This window comes from Malus sylvestris, chromosome 13, assembly GCF_916048215.2.
Source record: "Malus sylvestris chromosome 13, drMalSylv7.2, whole genome shotgun sequence".
Classification (NCBI taxonomy): Eukaryota; Viridiplantae; Streptophyta; class Magnoliopsida; order Rosales; family Rosaceae; genus Malus; species Malus sylvestris.
The window spans coordinates 6620220-6642628 of record NC_062272.1 but is presented as its reverse complement, the minus strand read 5'-3'; the positions used below and the strand labels follow the sequence as shown (position 1 = coordinate 6642628).

General features: G+C 39.1%; 4 protein-coding genes and 1 long non-coding RNA gene across 5 annotated transcripts; 1 reads left to right on the top strand and 4 right to left on the bottom strand.

The window, feature by feature from the left end:
• Nucleotides 1–55: 55 nt before the first annotated feature.
• On the bottom strand, nt 56–2751 carry LOC126597577 (GDSL esterase/lipase At5g14450-like). The gene is made up of 6 exons (XM_050264374.1): nt 2427–2751; nt 1701–2042; nt 1413–1622; nt 1130–1302; nt 602–872; nt 56–506 (listed from the first exon to the last, which is right to left on the bottom strand). The coding sequence occupies exons 2-6, from the start codon at nt 2008–2010 to the stop codon at nt 256–258; spliced, it is 1215 nt and encodes a 404-aa protein (XP_050120331.1). The 5' UTR covers nt 2011–2042; nt 2427–2751; the 3' UTR covers nt 56–255.
• Nucleotides 2752–3434: 683 nt separating this feature from the next.
• On the bottom strand, nt 3435–6354 carry LOC126597576 (eukaryotic translation initiation factor 4B2-like). The gene is made up of 3 exons (XM_050264373.1): nt 5133–6354; nt 4225–4443; nt 3435–3919 (listed from the first exon to the last, which is right to left on the bottom strand). The coding sequence occupies exons 1-3, from the start codon at nt 6248–6250 to the stop codon at nt 3895–3897; spliced, it is 1362 nt and encodes a 453-aa protein (XP_050120330.1). The 5' UTR covers nt 6251–6354; the 3' UTR covers nt 3435–3894.
• Nucleotides 6355–9409: 3055 nt separating this feature from the next.
• On the top strand, nt 9410–11376 carry LOC126597575 (uncharacterized). Its single transcript, XR_007614286.1, has 3 exons — nt 9410–9636; nt 10360–10423; nt 11191–11376. It is a non-coding gene; the product is annotated as an uncharacterized LOC126597575 (long non-coding RNA).
• A 2176-nt stretch (nt 11377–13552) lies between these two features.
• On the bottom strand, nt 13553–14871 carry LOC126597574 (sufE-like protein 2, chloroplastic). Its single transcript, XM_050264372.1, has one exon. It carries the CDS (start codon nt 14733–14735, stop codon nt 13941–13943), a length of 795 nt encoding a protein of 264 aa, XP_050120329.1. The 5' UTR covers nt 14736–14871; the 3' UTR covers nt 13553–13940.
• A 2020-nt stretch (nt 14872–16891) lies between these two features.
• LOC126597573 (uncharacterized) lies at nt 16892–21367 on the bottom strand. Its single transcript, XM_050264370.1, has 14 exons — nt 21214–21367; nt 20590–20728; nt 20170–20427; nt 19774–19948; nt 19569–19630; nt 19263–19438; nt 19068–19165; nt 18709–18767; nt 18493–18627; nt 18148–18410; nt 17888–18047; nt 17657–17732; nt 17490–17543; nt 16892–17404 (listed from the first exon to the last, which is right to left on the bottom strand). Exons 1-14 carry the CDS (start codon nt 21273–21275, stop codon nt 17184–17186), a joined length of 1938 nt encoding a protein of 645 aa, XP_050120327.1. The 5' UTR covers nt 21276–21367; the 3' UTR covers nt 16892–17183.
• Nucleotides 21368–22409: the final 1042 nt, after the last annotated feature.

Sequence of the window (22409 nt, the reverse complement as noted above, 5' to 3'; positions counted from 1 at the left end):
CTCATAGATTTGAAGGTCAACGGGCACGCAGGAAGCAGAATGTGAAAGCAAAAAATTATGAAATAGAAAATATGTAGTGATATCATCACAAACATAATTGGATTTCATTTGTTTGGTGTCCACATCGGTTGTTTTATTTTTATTCAAGAACAAAACAAAGTTGGATCCTTAATTTAAACACTCTCATCTCAATGATTAAGTACAATATTAAATCTGTACCAAACTTATAGCACAAGTTATCTGCTTGAAGTTGAATCAGAACTGTGGAGGACTGTGACACGCTTCAGTGATTGATACTGGAGGGTCGGAGAATGAGCCGTCCATAATTTGGTTGGCTATCCATTCATTTGCAGCATCGGAATAGTGCACCCCATCCCAGCTAATGTACTTCGAAGGATTGCTACAGAGAGCCTCAACTTCAGTGCCATTAACAATAGCTTTCATCCCACAATGGACATGGTAATCGCCGTAACTTCCACAGCATTGAACTAGAGGACTAGAAAAACCTGAAATTTCCAGACGCCAGGGAATAAGCTTTTGGACATGCGAAAGAAATGAAGCATAGAAAACTAGCTAGACGCATGAAGCGAAAAAAACTTACCGTACTTCTCTGCCTCATTGATAAGCGTGTATTTTGCTATGTAAATATCGACATAAGTGAGAACTGCATCAGAAAGTTGGGTCCTTAGGCTAAGCACTCTTTCCTTGAGCTTCCGGTTAAATTCTTGAGCCACCTCATTGTGAGGTTTCAAGCAACCGTTTTGGTCCAGATCGCCGGGTTTTGGCAGTATATATGCAAGACTTGCAGGCAAGCAGCCAAGGGGACCTGTGTTGTGAATCCAAAAAACTCTTGCTCCTTGTTGGTAGAGTTGCTGCAAAACTACCAATATCATTATTTTGTTTAAGATTTTAATCTCTTTAAGAACATTTACGAGTTCATATACACTCTGTTGACACTATTTTTACACAGTTTTGCCATTTCATGTGACAAATATGTTTAAAATGTAGCTGTCTTCAATGTTAACAATTTTCCACTCAAAAAAAATCACAGGGTACGCCCAAAACGCTAGTCATCCGAGACCATAAGACTTCAAAATGAAAATGGATAGCTCCTTATGAAACTTATTACCTCTATTGTCGAAGCAAACTGTGCAGTGATATTGGAAAGGGATGCAAGCACTTCGTCCAGCGTCTTCAATCTTAATCCAGCATGAAGATCGTTTTGTCCAATGTCTAATGTGTACAAAGCCTTGGAGAAGTCGCTTGGTCTAGGGAGGCTGGCCCTGACCTTTGAGCTTTTACCTGAAAACCAATGCCATAACTGAGTGTAACATAATCAAGCTTATGATTCAAGTAATTTTCTCTACAACTCTATATAACAATAGACTTCCTCAACAACAATATATCCCAACCTTCAGCAAAAACCTCATTCGCACGCGCTTTCAACCGCGCAAATTGGGCAAGCTGCACGTTAAGAGAGATGGGGCTATATCTCGCTTCAAACATCTTGCCATCTAATGGCTGAATGGTAGATCCTCCGGTCGCAAAACTTGCTCCATGATAAAAATTAGTTCCAACAGCATCCAGATAAGCACTCACAAATGGAAACCCCAACTTCTGAGCTGCAAGATTGCCAAATGCAGGTTCTAATTGTCTTAAACATAATGCATGATACATTACAACACAGTTGATGTACTAACCTATAAAATCGATCATGAGACGCCCGTCTGAAAACCTGCCTGAAGGTTTACCAAAGAATGTATTGCCATAGGGGGCTGGAAGTCGAAAAAATGTGGCTGATAAGCCACCCGTGTCGGAATTAGAATCGCCAAAGTTAAACATTGCTGGGAATTGGCAACCATTACTTGATGTGTTTTGTGGTGCAAGGCCTAAGAAAACCGAAAGGGCACCAACTAAAACCACTCCTACTGCCACTGCCTCCACACTCTTCTTAACTCCCCAAGGGCCTCTCCACCACCTATTGATACTACCAAAACTTGCACGGTCCATATGAATCTCCTCCTACTGCTTTCTCTCACTCCCTTTTCACCAAACAACAGATAGTGATGTCAACCACACAATCCATTAAGTCATTCCACACTCATTGAAATCAATTAACGGAATTAAAGGCATTGTTCGGGATTGCTTTTAAAATGGTTAAAAACGTTTTCAAACAACTAAAAACGCTTCTGATACTAAAAATAAAGGGCTCGTTTGGTAGTAGTTTTAGAATGGCTGAAAGCGGTTTTGATGATAATATTTTTGTGACCAATCCTCAATAAAAATGCAAGTGAATCATGAAAAATCACTTGAGTGCTTTCTACGTACATAATTGGTGCTTTTGAAATCCAAAAATATTTTTCTCAAAGCACTTTTAGCTAAAGCATTTATGACACAAGGGAAAAAGATGAGGGTGAAACTTTTACCTTGAACAATAAGCGATGAAGCTAGCTAGATGGTTGTGTTCTTCTGCATGGATTGCGCTTCTCTTTGTGGCTCATTTGTTGAAGAAAAGAAACTGATTTGGGGATCCATAGGATCGGTGGAGGAGACCTAGCAAGTTTAGGTCAACGGGCAGCAGGTACCAGAACGTGAAATGTAGACACTAAAATATTAAAACAAATGCCTAGTGATATCATCAGTTCATCAACATCCTCATCATCTGAATTCGGAATATTGCTGGTGAAAGATCCAACGATTCAGACTGCGCCACATCGGTATCTTGAAATTGTTCAAGCCTACCTCAACTGCTTCTATGAATATTTTAAAGAACAGCACAGCCGCAGAACTTTCTTCTCACCGAGTTTGTTAAATTTAAAATTTAAATAAAAATCAGAATTTATAAATTGACATACATTAATTTTTTTTGTTTGGATTCATAAACATAGAATTTTAGAATTTCCGCATGGAAAAAAAAACTTGGAATTTGGAACCTTCACTTTTCAAGTTTAAATTTCATGTAAATAAGTGTCATTTCCTAATTTCTATGATTCAGCGCTTAAAAATAACAAATTCTGTATTCAATTTCATTGTTCTTTTATGTTAACCAAACAAGAAAATTCACAAATTCTAGAAAATAAATCCCATCATTTTAATTTTTATCATTTTAAAGTTCCTTAATAATATTAAATTTCTTCATCTAAGCATAGTGTAATGAAAAACTTTTCCGAAATGTCAATCTCTCAATATACTACACGTAAAAAAGTTTAAACATAGAGTGACGTTTAATAGGCTAGAGATACTGCTGCGGTGACACCCTTGTATAGGCAACCCAAAAGACTTGGCATTAACCGTGGCCCATAAGCTAACTACAGAGAACGAGTTTAAACACACATCAATGAGAAACTTAAGATGGAATTTGGATCCACGGCTTATCCAGCGTTTGATATTTCTGAACTTTCAACCGTCGAATAAAATGAATTGAAAAAAATCAATAAATCAAAATTAACAATGCTTATCTTCATGTACTACATTCCGTACAAAAATTGAGAAATTTGAGTTCCGGGACTTTTCTTGCACATAATATGGCACCCAGCAACAAGGCCATGCACTATAGAACCAAATTATCGGTATATTACCCTGACGATCGTCACAAAAAATAGACTAGTGAGCCCCGTAGCGTTCAGTAAAATTGGATCCTAAGAACAATACAGGCTCCTTCACATAAAAAAAAAACAGACAAAAAAGAACGCGGAAAACTGCAATTTTACATAGTTTCGGGATGTAAGAACACATCATCACCGCAAGTGTTTTCCCAGTGCCAGTAATCAATAATGCTTGCTCCATTTTTCCCAGAGCAAAATGAAGAAAACAAAAAGAGTGGGGCAAAATATTATTGGGTTCTGGTTGTTGGAAGCGCTAGGCAGTTCAACGAATCCATTGAAACGGCGCGGTTCACCATCCTTCTCTTGACCTTGCCCTGCCAAATAAACAACAACCAAACATCACATGCATTTTGAGGCATTCATAACCAATCTGTAGCTCCCAGAGTAAATATATCCTTCAACTTCTCCAAAATTCTTAAAGCTTCTAACGAAATATTTTGTACTGTTATATATCTTTTGTTCTAAAAGGGATGTGCTGATTGGTTTTTTACAACTGCACATGATTAACCGACCCAAAATGTTCTTTCGTAAAGCATAACATATCAAGTTTCTTTCGTAAACAGGTTAACTTCCTCCCTAAGACTGTAAAAAGGAAAGCGCAGAAGCACTTTATTCTCACCTGCCCATGTCTCTGTTCCCCAGAAATCCTCCTCTCTCCCTGCCACCATGGAATGACCTTCTGTCATCAAAAGGCCTTGCCCACGGATCTCCTTTGCCTTGCGAGGGAGGCCCATCAACATATTCCATGCTTCTAGAATCGGAATAAGAAGGCGTCCTCTCAAGAAAGCTACCACCCCTGCCTGCTGCAGACCCAGGCCTCCCAGCCCCAGACCCTGGCCTATCGATGGAAAAGGTAATCCAGTAAACAATAAACATGACCAATTAAAAAGCAAATTCTAATAATTATGGCATGTGGGTGCAATCAAATTTGTTATAAAAAATATTAGTATCTTGTGATTAGATCGGACTCATTCAGCAAAGAAGAAGACACCAAGCTGTATCAGCATAACATCCAGACAACTCCCACTTACCACATTACAAAAACACAAGAAGTCAAAAGACATGGTCTTCTGCATTGTCTCTAATTGCATAGTTGTCTGCAACGAATATGTACTTCATCGGGGAGGGGAAGAAAACAGTTTGTGTAAACTTTTTTCTCCCCCGCACCATAAACACACAACAATAGGACAAGAATGTGCCCCAAGAGGAGGTACTAACCCAAACATAATCTAATCGTTTCAACTATACATTAGTCTACTTATTTCGATACAAACTTTTCCAACCGAAACATGAACTCAATACACATAATCCAACCCATCTAGCTTCTTTGCATGGAATCAACCCGCCATTACCATGCATATTCAAACCATAAAAATGAACCCACCATTGCAAACAACCCAACTCACTTGGGCAACTCTTAATAGCAAAAAACCATAACAATCAACCCACCATCACCATGCATATTCAAACCATTACTTAGCTGAATGCACTACCTACAAAATTGACATAAAAGAAGTCGAGACCAACCTGTCAATACCCTGATGCTCCAGCTCGAGATCAATCTTCCGCCAATCCTTACCCCGCTCCTCCAGCAAAACCTCCCTTGGCTTGGCATCACCAAAGGGGTTTACTTTCGGCCGCGGCTTCACTGCATTATCACTCCCATGCAGCCCGGGCCCTTCAGACCGGCTTGACTGAGCACTCGAAGGCCTACTTGAGTGGGCACTAGTCGGCCTGCTCGTCTTCTTGGCTTCAATTTCCAACTCCAGCTTCTTCCAATCCGTCCCTTTCTCAGCCAAAATCTCCTCCCTAGGTCGAGCTGCTCCGAATGGGTTTGGCTTATTGGTCTTCACAACCTGCAGTGGCTCATTCTCGCCTTTCGGAGGATCCAACACCAATTTAGGTCGCTCTCTCTCAACTCTGTCGACCTCACGTCCGCCTCTCGCCCAGCGATCCGGCTCTGCACCCGAATCGCGAAAACCAGACCCAAATGTGGATGACCTAGAAGGAGCAGGCTTCTTCCCAACAGCCCAGTTATCAACCTCGTCTGCCCTAGACCAAGCTGGGGCGCCCATACCACCACCACCACCCCCAGCACCACCACTACCGAGCGAGCTATACCGGCTCTGCCTACTCGAATCTTCAGAAGGAAGAGATTTTTTAGTCATTGCCCAATTGTCAACCTCGTCCGCCCTGGACGGCTGATCGAAATCAGAAACCCTAGAAGGCGGGCCCCTCCGGTCGTCGTCGAATCCACCGTAGGATCTTCTTCCACCACCACCCCATGACCCGTCTCCGCCCTCTCCGTCCCCGCCCCGACCCGGATTCGGACCTGAGCGACCATAGGAGGAAAACCCGCCACCTAGGCGACCGTACTGCATATCTTCGGCAGAGCGCTCCTTGGGGCCGGTAGGGAGGCGCATCATCTCGTCGGGAGTGAGACCGACCCGATTAGAGGCCGGGGTGCTGGAAGCGTTGTAGAATTCGGAGAGGCTCATCTTCTTCTTCTTTGGCTTGGCGCTGGAGGCTTCCTTTAGGCTGGGGAAGCTCTGGGACTCGGCCTGGGCGGCCGACGCGAGCTCCTCAGCCTCGGCTCGCTCAGCCTCGGCGGCCCAGGCGCCGGCACCACGCCAGGGATTGGCCATCGTCGACGGTTTGCGAGATCTGAAATCGCAGTTCGAAATGAAAGGGAGAAAGGAACCAGAAAATTTCAAAAAAAATGGAAAGAGACGAAGGCGAAATTAATATAAAAAGTGGTTTTATTTAAAAAAAATGAAATTAATAAAGGATTTTAATTACAAATTGTTCCTTAAATTGACTCATACATTAGATGGTCTATAAAATTGAAAATCAATCAATGTAATTTTTGAAATTGAATGTCATAAATTAATGTAGTCCTTCCGTCGTAATTATGTTATATGCTGATGTGATAAATGATGTGGCATATTTTATATTAAAAAACTAAAAAAATATTATTAAAAATTAAAAAAAATCATTTAATATATATATATTTTTTTTTTTCTTCTTCTTTCTGCAGCGAACTTGGGTTTTTTTTTTTTTTTTCTTCTTCTTCTTTCTGGATTGCAGCAAACTTGGGTTTCTTCTTCTTCTTCTCTTTTTCTTTCTGGATTGCAGCGAACTTGGTTTTTTTTTTTTTCCTTCTTCTTCTTCTTTCTTTCTTTCTTTCTTTGTGGGCTGCAGAGGGTGGGGGGGAAGACGAAATTGGGGTTTTTTTTTTTTCCTTTCTTCTTCTTCTTCTTCTGGGTGCAGGGGGTGGGGGAGAAGGGGGCCGCCGGGGGGGGGGGGGGGGATGACGAGTGGGATGACGAACATGGTCTTCGGGTTGTTGCTGGGGGTGGGGGAGAAGGGGACGGCGGGTTCACAAACATGGGTTTTTTTTTTTTTTTTTTTAATAATTAATTATTATTTTAACATTTAAAAATTATTAAATTATTAAATGATTTTTTTTAGTTTTTAATAATATTTTATTAGTTTTTTAATATAAAATATGCTACATCAGCAAATAACAGAATTTTTAACGAAATTATGAAGGAAAGACTACATTGATTTGCGATATCGATTTTCAATTTCAAGAACAGATGGGATGGATCAATTTAAAAGATTATTTTTTATAAATACCCATTAATAAAAAGAAAATAGAAAGTGGAGTTCCGAGAACGTGCGACGTAGAGGGAAAGGCAACAGTTGGCGAGTGCGATAATGGGCGCGTGAGCGTTTGTGTGTGTGTTGGATGATGATGTACAGTTGTACTGAGCCAGAAACACAAGCTAGACACACAACTCACCAGCTAATCAACTACGTGGCGTTTTCTTAGGGCGGTCTGGAAGGGAAAATGGGGCCGCGAGGTCGAACTGGAACCGTTGGTTTTGCGGGCCCCGAGTGAGTCGTGGGACTCATTCAAGTTTGGAGGGAGAATTTTTGCTCATTATCGTAAATCATAGTGTATGCCTATTATATATCTAATCATGCGTTACTTGTTATTTCATTTAATTTTAATTTTTTTAATTAAAAAAATAATCTTTTATATGAAATTAACTAAAATTAAGTAAAAGAACATGTGACTATATAATAAAATATAGAATGTCCATTACATCATAGTTATATAATGATGAAGAAAAATACTTTACTTGCTTGTTTTTGTGGTGTGGGTTTGCTGTCCGCTGCTTTTTGACTTCTTTGTAGTTAACAGTTGTGATGCTCTTTATATTGCGCTTTTTTCTTTTTGAAAGTTAAAGAAATTAAATATTAAATTTGTAAATTATGTAATGTTTTTCAAATAGAAAATAAGTAAATTAATTAATAATTAAGTAATAATTTAATTATTAACAATCACATTATATAGTTTTAAAATATAATTTAAATAGTTAGTATTCACAGTATAACCATTAAAAAAATAACCTCTATTATCGAAAATTCAATGAGAGTTTTTCGATTTTTTTTTATACTTTTAATTTATAGGTTTGGCCCGTTTCACCAATCTGCCATGTGAAAGCACATTGCATTTTGATTGTGAATAATGTTTTTGGACTCATTCCCCTTCTCAGCTCTCTGTTCTCGGCCACAATTAAGTCACGTCAACATTTTATGTTAATATTTTTTATAAACAAAAAATGAAAGGTGAAAAATAATAGGAGGGAATGGAAGGGGATTCGTAGGAGAGAGAATCATATTCCGTATTTTTTTATTTATCTAAAACATAAGTCGTCTCGGTTTCGAAATCCGTTGCTAGTGTGATAGCCAAACTTGTGACCATGGGAATGCTGAAATGCCTTTGTGAGTCTTATTGGCTCCCGAAAGGGGTAGATAACCATGGTTTGCCACCAGTTGTCCTCCTTAAAAAAAAATACACATAAGTCAGTATGTCATGTAATAATATTAATATTAATGAAGGAAAAAATAATAATTTTTCGTAAATTTATCGTTTTTGCAAATTGAATCTGTTTGCTTTAAAAGTGGGAGTGTGGGGGTGGAAAGCTTTCTTGTTGTGGAGGTAAAAGGGGAATGAATAAATATAGGCGAGGACAAACATCCCAGCGCCACACAATTTTGGAATAAATGGAACGTACCCTCGATACTCAACTTGATCAAATGCTCCCTCTAAAGCTATATGATAGGAGGAGGCAAAGGTTGTGCGGAAACTCTACTTTTTGTAACCAAAACTAAAAGCTTTGTACTTTCTAATTGGATGCGCTCTCTCTACATCCTCACTCATCACATGATTGGTTAAAATTTCAGTTTTGTTGAAATCTGTGTTGAAATATTCCACGTCAACTAGAGATAGAGCAGAAAAATTGTTTAAATATTTTAATTTCACACTAATTAATACGAGCTTTTTGTAATTAAACATCACACCTGTCAGATTGTGTATGTACTAATTAACATGCTGGAAACCATATAGTGTTATTGGAGATGGACTTTTTACTCGTCTTTCTGATAATTTGACAACATATTGTACACATCTTTCTTACATACAAGCAATGAGATTTGTAACATACCAGATTTTGCTCACTCAACGCTTGAGAAAGATAGGATTTTTCCTCCATTTCAAACCTATTTCACGCAAATTCAACAACTTCACTCAAATTTCTCCATCCAATTTCCTTCCTTAACGTGCCACCATCGCTACTAAGACCAGCCCACCTTGTAACACCCCACCCATTTCTATCTAAAAACTTGTTTTTTTTATTATTTTTTTATATTAAATAGTGAGTCGTGGGACCCACCTTATTATTTTTATACACCTATCTTGGTTCCAGTCTCTCTTTCCCTCTAATATCCGAAACCAACACTCTCTCTCTCTAACTCTCAGGAACTCACACTCTCTCTAAGCTTCGAGAGCTTCTCTCTAACTTTCACCTCACTTCCTTCACAAATCAAACCCCAAAAACCATATATTTGGAATCCTTGAGACCTAACGAACTCAATGGTACCCTTGCATGCGCCATCAGAGCACTGTGGACTTTTCTGCCATTGAAGCTGAGAGCTTCAAAGCTCTAAAACTCGAACCCAGGTGAGAAGTGTGTTCCTTCTTCAAATTTATGGGTTTAATCATGCTATTTTACACACTGTTGTGTTGGTTTTGTGGTCAAAATCGAGGGTTTTGACCTTATCTCTTTTCTATGCCAAAAACCCGGTTCCGACGACGAACTCCGGCGAGTTCGTAGGTGTGTGTGTACAAGTGTGTGTGTGTGTCCGTGTGTGTGTATGCGAACTGTGGGTGTGTGTGAGCATGCTGTGCATGCCGTGTATACTGTGCGTGTATGTATGTGTATGTGCAAGTGTGTATGTGCGTGAACCGTGTGTGTGTGTGTGTGTGTTTATATATATATATATATATATATATATATGCATGATGCTGTGCGTGTGTGTGATTATATATATATATGCATGATGTCTGTGTGTGTGTTTGGTATGTTGGTGTCCGTGCAAGTGTGTGTGTGTGTGAGAGTAAGTGTGATGGTGTGATGGTGTATGGTGCACGTGTGTGTTGTGTATGTTTGTGTATTGTATGAAGTGTACAGTGTGTGCGTTATGCGGTGCAGCTCTGTGAGTATGTGTTGTGTATGTATGTGTGTGAATGTGTGGTGTGTGTGCCGTGTGTGTATAAGCATGGGTTTAGGCTTAAGCCTAAAACTCCCTCTTGTTCCTAACCTACCCAAACCCAAAACCCATTTCCATTTCCTAAAATTCTATCTTTTAGGTAGTTTATTAAATTGTACATTTTCGTGCTTAGGTGAAGTTGCTAGTGGAGACTTCCTTAATCGTTTTCCACACAATTCTGCTGCTTCGGAGTATCTGTGAGTGGACCACCTTCAAAAATTGCATGTTTTATTTATAGAATTGCATATATAAATAGCATGCCTTACAGAATTATTGATTTGAGGAATACTTTACAGGAAACATGATGATTTAATTATGATTGATTATATATATATATATTTTGAACTATTTTCATTATGTTGTATTTTCTATAGAACCCTCATTCTGGTAGACTATCTGATCGATGACGATAGGATGCTAAGAATGTGTTTCAAATGATTTTCGAACACCTCTTCGTAGTATAGAGGATCGATGAATTTATGCTACGAAGTTGTATTTTAGAGATGAATTATGTTTTGTGCGTACCTAGTGAACACTATGCCGCCTGGGGCGAGGATCTGGTGTTGGCATTGAGGCCGGGAGAAATAATCCCTAGCGAAAGGCTGAGGGACACGGAGACAGGCATTGGGCCGGGAGGGAGATATCTCTGGCTACGGGCACAGAGACTGAGGTGCAGGCATTGGGCCGGGAGTATTATTATTCAGTGCACTCACTAGCAGCACAACTTGTGTTATGCTTCCTGATACGATTTCTGATATGATTTATGATATGATTTTCTGAGATTGATTTGCAGATGGATATATGAATTGTTTATGGCATGCTAGAGTTTTCTGAAAAGCTTATCACTTATTATTCTAGTAGTTTTCATTATTAAACTGTGGGGGTTAGTATGTTCATAACTGTTTTTGTACTATGTATATATACAAGCTTGGTCCACTCACCATTGTTTTGCGCCCCCATTCAGGACTTAGGATGAAGGCACATAATCCTGGCATCAAGGTATTTCCGCAGCGGCATCTTCGAGTCCTCTCGGGGTAGGACCCACTCATTTGTTCATTCAATCTTATCTTAGTTCTTGTTAGTGACTAGGTTTACTTATATGCTCTGAACACGTTCCTAAATTGTTAATTCATTGTTTTTAAATTCATAACCTGTATTTATTTCTTATTCTTAGCTTTTGTATCAATTAATGGCTTTCGTCACCCCCGGGTGTCGGCCAGCACGTGTCGGTCCTGGTATTCGGGGAATATCAGGGTCGGGGCGTGTCACACCTCCCTGTTGAGGCACAACTCAAGGATAATTGCAGATAAACCTTCGGTTTTCAGCGTAGAGTATTGGGAGTAGTCATTCATCAATGTTTAGTTAGTGTAATGACTATAATTGCAACAAAGTTTACCGTTTTAATCATGGTTCATGAAAAGTTCATATCATTTAGATCCTAAATACCACCACATATAAATAGATACGTGTGTGTTGCATGAAAAGGACCATACTCAAATTTACTCTCTCCTCATGTTGTTAGGTACTTAAGCCCAAGGAAAGAGCTCAACCCAAAAGACTAGTCTAATAGCTGGGAGGACCCCAAGGACTTAAGTACCACTACACCATTTCTGGTGTAGCCGATGTGGGATCATAACACATGTGAGAGCCTCTTCTCTCCTCCAGTGAGAGTTTTTCTCACTATTGTGTGAGTGTTCTTTCGTTTCATAGATTAGCGTCGCCATAGGTCCCAAATTTTGTCTAGGGTCGATGGCAGTCCCGTTGCCTGCCCTTCTTGTTCTCCTTCTCCTTTTTCTCTCCTTGTCCGTGCTCCCATCCCTTTGAGCACTTTAACCCAAGCCTTAAGGTCCCCTTTCTCTGTTGGATTTTGTGGCTCAATACTTCTTGGGCCTTTAGTTTTTTTGTCTCAAGCCCAAATAGGTTTGGCCTTTTGTTATCCATTTGAAAGCCACATGGCAGCTAGGGTTTAATTAAAAGGCACCAGCCTTATATAAGGCAATTCATGCCATTTGGTCAGTAGAGAGAGCAGAAACGCAGCGGCAGCAGAGAGTAGAAAAACAGAGCAGCCGACAGAGAAGAAAGTTAAGTGCTGCTATTTTTTTCTGTCCTCTATTTGTGCAATCATTCATTCAAAGATATTGTGCTACATTTGTGGCTTTTGGGAGATAAGGGATTTGATATGTGTTTCTTCTTCTCCATTTGTTCTTTGTATGAGTGAGAGTTATTGGGTGTATGTGGGATCTGGGTTTGAGTGTTGAACTCTATTTGTAATCTCCTTTTGATATTAGTGGAATTTCCTCGCCGTCTCGGAACTGGACGTAGGCTTACGCCGAACCAGTATAAATCCTTGTGTCATTTGGATTATTTGTCTTATCATATTTTGCCGTTGTAGTTTATTGGTTTCATATTTGACGCTTCCGCACAACATTCTCCTCCATCCTTTTCCCTCCATCAATTGCATCCCTTGGTTCCATCCTCTCCCTTTTCCCAAACCTCCGTGTTGTCTTTTTTCCTCACTAATTTTCCCTTCATTAATTTCATGTTTTGGCTCCATCATCTCTCGAATCATACTTAATTCCTTTTGGGTATTGTTAATGTTTCTGGCGTTTTACCGCGGATCTATGAGATGGTGTGTAAAGCTTTAACTTGGGTGGTCGCGCCACCACCTTTGTTGGCCCTTGTTGGTCCTTCCCAGTCTTTGCTTATGTCAGCAATGTTGCTCGTGGGATCTCTCTTCCTGCGTGCTTCCTTTGTTTTATGGCGGAGGTTGTTGTGGTGGTCCTTAGAGAATGATGCGGCTGCTTTTCTTTTTCACTTCTGAGTTTCTTGCTGCTTGGTCTATGGTGCTGCTGGGGCGGCGATTGTGTGTTTGTTGTGGCAGCAACAGTGCAGCGAGCGTTTTTCCCTTCTATGTATAGTTTGTTTTTTGTGTGTTTCTTTGTGCTTGTTGTGGGCTCAACCTTTGGGTTGGGTTTTTTTGGCTTTGAGGTCCATCTTTTAGTCTAAATCCGGATCCTCTTTGTGAGGGTCCAGGGGATCCGTGAATCATATATGTTCATCCTCCATCATGCGGTTATAAATTATTTTAAATATTTTTATTTAAAATTAAATACAAACAGTATTTGACAAAAACTGATCACACGATATACGATAAACGGACACGATTTATTGATCCCCAAGATCCTTACCAAAAAGATCCGGAGAGGATTCTGTTGGTTTTAGTCTTGCCCATTGTTTGAATTTGGGTTTTTATTTATAAAAATTTGTTTTGTTGGTAATGAAGTTTTCCTTTGTTCAAAAAAATTAAAAAATTAAAAAAACATCTACTCTACAAACCAAATTATTTTCATTGATTCTTTTTTGGAAACAACAAACATTATTCCACTAAACACCTTCCAACTTCACATATATTCCCCTATTTTTCAAAAAACCGTACTTCCCGACATCAGCAACTCCGCGCCCATATTCCAATACTACACAATATATGGGATGTGATATCCACACATCTCATTTTACTTCTCACACACATTTTTAATTTTCGACCGTCAGATCGAATGAATTGAAGAATATCAACAAACATAAATGATCAAGGGATGTGTGAGAAACCTAAATTTGTTTCGACGCACCATATTTCACTAACACATAATAATATGCTTCAAATTCAGATAACTTAATTCACAAGTCACCAAAACTATTGAGGGACTTGTATCTCAATTACTTTGCATCCAAAGTCCAGAATTCAATTATCGTCTCACCAAGTCGATTTACCCTTTCGCGCCAATATCGCTTACCAAAAACAAAACCATTGACCTCGTCAAGGAAAGAATTAGCACCCCGCATCCCCTGCTCTCGCTCCGCCACCAAAGCCTGAGTCTTCCTCTGCATCGCCAGCAGCACGCTGTGCCACGTGTTCACTCTCGAATTGACCTTCCCGTACACCCCCACATTCACGTCGTCCAAATCCCGCGCCTCCACCGCCAGAACCTCACGCGCCTCCGCGCCGTCCAGCAACCACATCAGGCACGAGCAGAACCCCTTTGCGATCTCCGAGTCGCTGTCCGCCCGGAACCTCATCCTCCCCACCTCGTCCATCTCTGCCTCCACCCACACCTGCGTCGAGCACCCCTGGACCCGGCTCTCCGGCTTCCGCGCACACTCACTGTGCGGCGGGAGCCTCGCCGCGTAGTGTAGTAGCCGCTTCACGCGGTCAATTGGCTCCGACAGAGACTTGAATTCCAAAACGAGGCGTTTCAGCTTGTCGCCCACCTGCTCCGTGGGCTTCGACGGCCGAGCCTGCGTCGCCGTCAGAGCCAACGCGTTCGGGATTCGAATTCCTCGACTGGGGATGCATTTGATGGACAAGAAATTTATGTTGTTGTCTTGGGTGTCGAGTTTCAATTTGGCGGGTACAGGGTTGTGGAATTGGCGGTTTGACGATGACTCGGCGGCGGCGGAGCGGGCGGAGGAGAAATGAGGGAGTGTTGTTGTTGTAAATGCGGTGGCGTTCATGTTTGGATGGAGAGAAAGTGATGGAAAGTGGGAAACTGGAAGTTATGGAGAGCAAGAAAATTGGAGATGCGCACCGTCTTCCCTCGTTGTTTGCCGCGAAAGTTTCAATGAGAGGATACAGCAGAGTGAAAAATGACGATATTTATACAGGAGGGATTGGTTCAATAGGTCGCCACGAGGAAGAGTCGATACGAGCCGCCAAGCATTACAAAATTGAAGTCGTACGTATTTTGGACTTTATTTTTTTTGGGATTAAATTGACTTTTGATAGAGTAACGGTGTTATTGATTTAAATAGTTAGTTGTTAAGAGAAGAGAATCAGTGAAAATTAAACATGTGCTAGAATGCATACACATAATCGAATGTCATTTGCGAGAAATATATTTATATTTTTTATGGGTATATAGAAAACAATTAATACTAATTACGTGATACTTTATTTCATCTCAATGTTGCAATGTGATTTGATGATCGAAATTGTCCAATTATTTTTGTAGTAAGTTTGTGTAGTTAGAGTTCAGTCTCACTCACCCTAAGACAGGAAACAAAATATCTTGTAGATGCCATCAGGGGCGATGGAAATAGAGATCCAAGTGGAATGTATAAATGTGATGATCTTTCGAATACCTCTTAATGTTTGATATGGTTTCCTTTTATGCCTACTAAATGTTTGATGTAATACATGTTAGGGCATATCTCAACATTTAGTGTCAACATCACTTAACAAATTCTCTATATTATTCATCATATTGCTTTGACATATGTTGAAAACTGTTGACTTGTGCGCAACATGGTTTGACTGACAATAATAAGTTCACCAAGTGTTAAACGAAATACCGCAATTAATAAATTGAATTCTTTTGCGCGCTTTATACTTTGTTTCTATTTATAATTTTTTATATTTAACACTAAAACCCCAAAATTCAAATTTTAAATCCGCTACTGGATGCCATGTGATCTCTATAGAAGATGGTCTCCTCCCCTGAATACTGTTCTACACACCAAACCAATAACCAAAACATAGATTCAGAGAATATACTCATACAATTAAGTAAACTTAATCTAACTAGGACAATAATAATATAACATAATCATACTCCCATACTTAAATGACTAATTATTTATAAATTCTTTTCACAATGTTATGACTTGTGTGCTTACGCAGCCAAATCCACTAATATCTCAGCACTTTGTGTTAACATCACTTAACAAATTCTCTCTATATTATTCATCATATTGCTTTGCCATACATTGATAACGATTGACATGTGTGTAACATGGTTTAACTGACAACAACAAATCCACCAAGTGTTAAACGAAATACCGCGGTGAATAAAATGAATTCTTTTGCACGCTTTATGCTTTGTTTCCATTTAAATTATTTTTTTATTTAACACTAAAACCCCAAAATTCAAATTTTAAATCTGCTACTGGATGCCATGTGATCTCTATAGACGATGGTCTCCTCCCCTGAATACTGTTCTACACACCAAACCAATAACCAAAACATAGATTCAGAGAATATACTCATATAATTAAGTAAACTTAGTCTAACTAGGACAATAATAATATAACATAATCATGCTCCCATACTTAAATGACTAATTATTTATAAATTCTTTTTACAATGTTATGACTTGTGTGCTTACGTAGCCAAATCCACTAATTATTTCTTGCAACTCATGATTATAAGTAACCCTACAATTAGTGTTACACTTTATTCTCGTTCAAAATCTTATTTTTGTCCTCATTTTAGATCGCGTTTGATATGTCGTATTCACCTTTGTAATCGCAAAATTATCCAAAAATGTACATAATGTGCAGCTAGTGATGTAACATTCTTGGAAGCATTTGTGTTTCTTTTCTTTAAATTTGTACATATCATGCGGTGATTTACAAAATCATTGAATTATGTTTGACGAATCTGGATCCTCGTTGGATACTCTTTGTGAGGATTCCAAGGATCTGTTAATTCATTCCGTTTATCGAATATCGTGCGATCAGAAATTATTTTAAATATTTTTATTTAAAATTAAACACTAACTGTACTTGATAAAAACTAACCGTACGATATATAATAAACATACACGATTCACATATCTCTAAGATTCTCATCAAAAGAATCCGAAGAGGATGCTGTGACAGTGACAATCAGATGACACTAGGCATGACCTCATAACATAAAAATAACGAAAAAGATAGATTTTAGCATCCACCAACCAAAATAAGAACACATGTCGAAATGAACGACATGTCGTATATAAAGTGAAGACAATCTTATTCTTTCATTCTCAAAGGTGAATATTTTTCCTTCCATGATGGGGCCTGCGCATCGCATATATTACAGCATGTGCCACTCCCCTTTTCCCTTTTACTTGCAGATAAAGAAAGAAGGGGAAGGAGAAACAAGCAAAACTAGACCCCAAAAAGGCTCTGGATTATACTGCACTAACTGCAGGTCAGGATAATCAGTGCAGCCCCGTGCGACGGAACCGAAACTGAAATTGTGTCGCCTACAATCCCCAAGTCTTGTCCGGTCCATTCTTCTATTCCCCTGCACGAACCGCTGGCCAATTTCGTCATTGGAAGTTCTTTGGCTATGTCTGCTTTTTGCGCGGTTATAGTAGCCCAGTCGCCAAACAGATTGAAAAACGCTACGTATACTTCATCTGTAATTGCAGAATCGCAAACAGAATTAGTTGCATTGTATTTACATCGATAAAGAAAAAAGAGTTGAGGAAATCGCGGCATGACCTGGTGTTCCAGTTGCAATCCAAGAGCGAGCAACATCAGTGACGGCTTTGTTATCTGAACATGTGATCAACTTGTAAGTTGAGACTTAAGACCGTGATGCAAACATAATTTCAAGACTCGCTGACAGCATCAATGTATGAAGAGGCACTCGCGTTTTAGTTTATTACCTTCAAAAGAATCAATTCTTGCGCAGAGGCCGGAATAACTATTCACCAAGGTTCCATTGGGGTTCAACTCCCACATCTGTTAAGATCAGATATGTCACTTCAAAAAGTCGCTCATCCGCGGGATCATGCATTGCGTGCAGCTAGTTCGGATTGAACTCTCAGTGGTGTATCTATGTATGATATCACTTCTGTATAGAATTCAAAAGATCTATGAATCGGGACTTAAGATACCTGGTTCGCATCCCATCTACAAGGTGAAAAGAAACCTCTCTTAACGTCCTTTGAAGTAACCTTTTGTGTAGGAGAAGCATGCAAGCAAAGGTCCTTTCCATCACTTGCTAATAAATTGACCTTCCCCTGATATCGCTGTTTGTCCGTTATGTCTTCATCTCTATATCAGCATTGAAACCAGATTAATCAAAATCGTAACTGTGCAAGTAAACATAATAAAATTGAGAATAATGGATCTGCAAAAGATAAAGAAATATTACATTGCCAAGAGAGAATCTCTTTTGTTTAAGCAAAAAGGTGCCCGGTGTTTGCTCCTTGAGTTATCTCTCCAGCAGATGTGTTCAAGATCTCGGTCAAGAGCTTGAGCAGACCAACCAATTGCTTTCGCATCTGCACAGGTAGTGAGGCCGAGAGAATGTGTATTTGAAGTTTTTGAGTTTGTCAGATGTCTTCTTGATTGCTTGGTGCGAACTCGATCATCTTGCTTAACGGCTGTGCTCACATTACTTGTAAAGAGTGTAAACTGCAAATGCAAGAAATCAAGATTTTATGTTGATATCATCAGCAAGTCTTAGGATTTTACGAAATTACGTTTTTCATCATACCTCCCTATTATTTGAGCTAAAAGAATTTATGTCCAGCAAGGCATCATCTGTGAGCATTCTCATTAATTCATCTGTAAGTTTTCTCAAATCTCCTCCAAACATGATAGGAGACTTGGCCATAGACCACAAAGTCATCTGTGAAAACAAAAGCACAAGGTCAAAAGGATTGCTCAGGGAAAATCAAGGACTTAAAAACGAACTTGTCCATGTACACACCTGTGTTCTTTGCTCATCTAAATTGAGATTCGACCATCTGTGTGGACCGTCATTTGTTTCTAATGTTTCAACGAGAACCATTCATCAAATATAGAACTCAAATTCAACAGTTGGAGCTAATAAGGTGCATTTAAGAAATCTGAAATTGCCAGAAGATAACCCTGAACCGCGTTAAAAAGATTAAATCTAGAACCATCCGGTTGAAGTTGCTCAGCGTTATGAGCATGGACAATGTTGGTCCTAGATATTAAACCAATTGTTTTGGCACTTGAAAACGTTGTATATCTAAGAATATCGAAAGGAAAATATTCATTGCCAATTTGCCATATGAATGAAAGGGGAATCCTGAGTCCAATAACCTGGTGCACTAAGCCATCCCAACGGTAGCATATCTAAGTCAGGCCATGACTTCCCCAGCATGCCTTTGGCTCCTATCATATTAGCAGCAGCAAAATCCCTGATACGGAATGTATTGTGTTCAGCGCACACGAGAAACAACGAGTATGTGAATTCAATCTGAACGAAAACCTTTTACCGAAAGACAAGTTATTCACCTGGCTACATCAAAATGGGCTAGAATATCTCCCCATGAATCCCAATCATCCCCAGTTATACGGTACATGTTGACCATCCCATTTATAGGCTTGGCCATATCAGGCGTTGCACTGGTTCCGGGAGATAGAGAATACAATATAGGATGTTGCCCAAGTGCATGCAGTTGCTGCAGATACTGGAAAATATACATCGTTTCTTAAGTACAAGGCTACAAGCACCCACTCTCCACCACAATATTAATGAAGATACGTGTGTATGCGTGCGAGAGAGAGTTTGGGGACAATGGGAAGGGAGAAGAATTATACCTCTGAAATATAGGTTATTTCAGGTACGTCTAAGTCATCACCAAACACGCAGTCATTTTTTACTGCAAGGGGGTAAGTAGAGAAGCAACGAAATAGAGTTAGCAAGGGTTAAAGCATTCCAATCATACGTAGGCCGTCATCCAAAACTGATGCAATCTTAATACCGAACCAAGCACGGTATTTCTATAAATAACAGTCGGCTTACCAAAATCAACACCCCAGTCGGCATACTGGTAGTAGAGTGACCGCAAGAAGGCCTTTCCGGCATCCAACTCGACATTCACACTCATGAATCCCTTGTCCATCCATGCGCACCTCCTGTCTGGGATCCCTATATCTTTTGCAGTCCATTGTCTTCCACCCTCTTCGTAAGGAGACCCCTGATATAAAAAGCTCAAGTACTAAGATCAATGCCAACAACGAATCTTTCATTTCGCCCATTAAGCCACTTATGCTTTTGAAGATAAAACAAAATCACGTAGGTGTGTGCTTTCTGATTCTTTGTTAAAGATATAACTACGTTATACGATTCATCCTCCAAACTTATGTAAAATATAATGACAAGGAAAATGAGAGTCATCGGGGGATTAAGTAGCAGTACCGTTCTGACGTCCAAGATCTTGGTATTCGCATCAAATGCCTGTGTACTTATTCCTCTCATGACATGGATCCCGAATTTCAGACCGAAGCTATGTACAAATGCTGCCACTTCAGTGAACCCTGTCCCATCTTTCGACGAAGGCCACCTATCTGGATCAGGCACCGGCCTCCCCCATTCATCGATTACATCAAATCCATAAGATTTGACATCAGCGCCAGGAACTTTCTTCCTATACCACAGGTAATCCACCACAGCATACTGCATTGGAGAGAAAAAAACAAAGAACTACATTAAAACACTCTCACACATACAAGTCCAACAACCAACAACCAACAACCAAGCCTTGTGGCGTCGGCTGCATGAATCCTACGAATGATTGCGAAAAAAAAAAAGAAAAAAAAATCAAATTCCACCAAACACCTCATATCCCTTAGGAAGGAGCTTCTCTTTCATGATTTGGGCACTTTCCAGGAACTCATCCTCCGTAATAACCCAGATAAACGAGTCATACGAGTTCCAACCCCTCGGCGGGGTGCTAGCAAGTTCTTGTGATGAAACCCTGAAATCAGTAAACATTTGCACACACAGTTTCAAATTAAATGTATCATTGCTGTCTAGAAATGTCAAAAACCTTGTAGTAACTGCAGATCACAAATAATTACTGCAAAAAAATAAAATAAAAGAGAACAAACTGATAGCATTTATCCAATGCAGATGTTCCCAGTTACATGAAATTTGCAGAAACCCAAAAGACAATTACTTGAGCTGAAAAACCAAAAGACACAATCTTTTGAGTTGAAGAATTTCACAAATGCATATACATGATTTTTTTTTTTTACAACGAACCTCGTCAGTACGAGGGAATTTGATAATATATATGAATAAACAAATGGGCAAGTTGCAATTAACAATTCAGAAGTGGAATCTCACGGAAACAGTGAAAAAAATTCTGGGTTGTCGAGTAAATGATCATGCTTATAATCAACAGTAAAAAGTGAAGAACTGGAGATGAAATGGTAAAAAGTACAAGTGGTTTTTTTTCACCTCTGGCCGAGAAGACCGAGGAAGAAACAGAGAGAGCTGAAAAGAAACAAGGAGGTGTTCATTGCTAAATGCTGAGGTTGCAGCTGAAGTCCTGGAAATCCAACTCCGACCGGACCAGAATTCAGACGACGGAATCAGACAGCCGGAAATGGAGTTAAGGATGGCAGTGACATGTTAACCTTTGTCTTGACGCTGACATTTTATAACCACTTTTTGGTTTGAGTCCATTTCTACTCGCCATCACGTGGTGAGCATACATCACACTAAATGGTAATGAGTAAAAATATATCCTTTTGATTTGGTCACATATGGAAATCACGTAATGTCATTTAGAAAAAAATCTGGTGATTTAAAGAAGAATATTAAGATTTCTTATTTCTAAATTAATCTTTCGTGCAAAGACGATCATTCGATTCCATCTTTTATTGTTTTAGGATATTTCATAAGTAAATAAAGAATGTTTTGCTTACGTTGTTCTTGGTCAGTGGCGTCAAGTGCCAACCGACAAATATTTCACGCGCCCGTTTATTTTCAAATTCTTCTTGTATAACTAAGCTTTTTAGACAAAATGATCATAGAGATTACTATAATTTTAGTATATCATTTTAGTCATTTCTTGAATAATCTATCAGTATTCTCGTTAAATGGAAGAGTTGGTTTGACAAAATTAATCTTACAAAGGTGGTTATATGGTCTTTCGCGTGACAATTTAATTAAGATATTGACAAATTTTTTACAGAATGACTAAAATGATTTACGGGACATACACTTCTATCAATTTTTATTGTCATAGACCAATTATGTCAATCTCACAGATAATTTTGGCTAGAACCCTTGTTTATATATTTAATTGGGGTACTTTGATCCAGGTCAAAAATTTTGAGGAGTTGTTGAATTTACTCCAGTTTTCCTATTTTTAACTTTAATTAAATTTCTTGATTGAAATATTTATATATGAAAAATGTTCACTTTCATGAAAAATTGTTAAATTTTTTTTATATGCAATCATATATGAGACCTAGACCATAAAAATTAAAATTTAATCCACGTATATCCATGAAAATAGTTCAAAGAAATTTATCTTCATACATTTATAAATCCATACTAGTACATATGTTGATATACATAGCACCTACAACATAGATTAGTTAACAAGTTACCTTTGATGGAGGTTGAAGAAAAAATTGAGATACGAA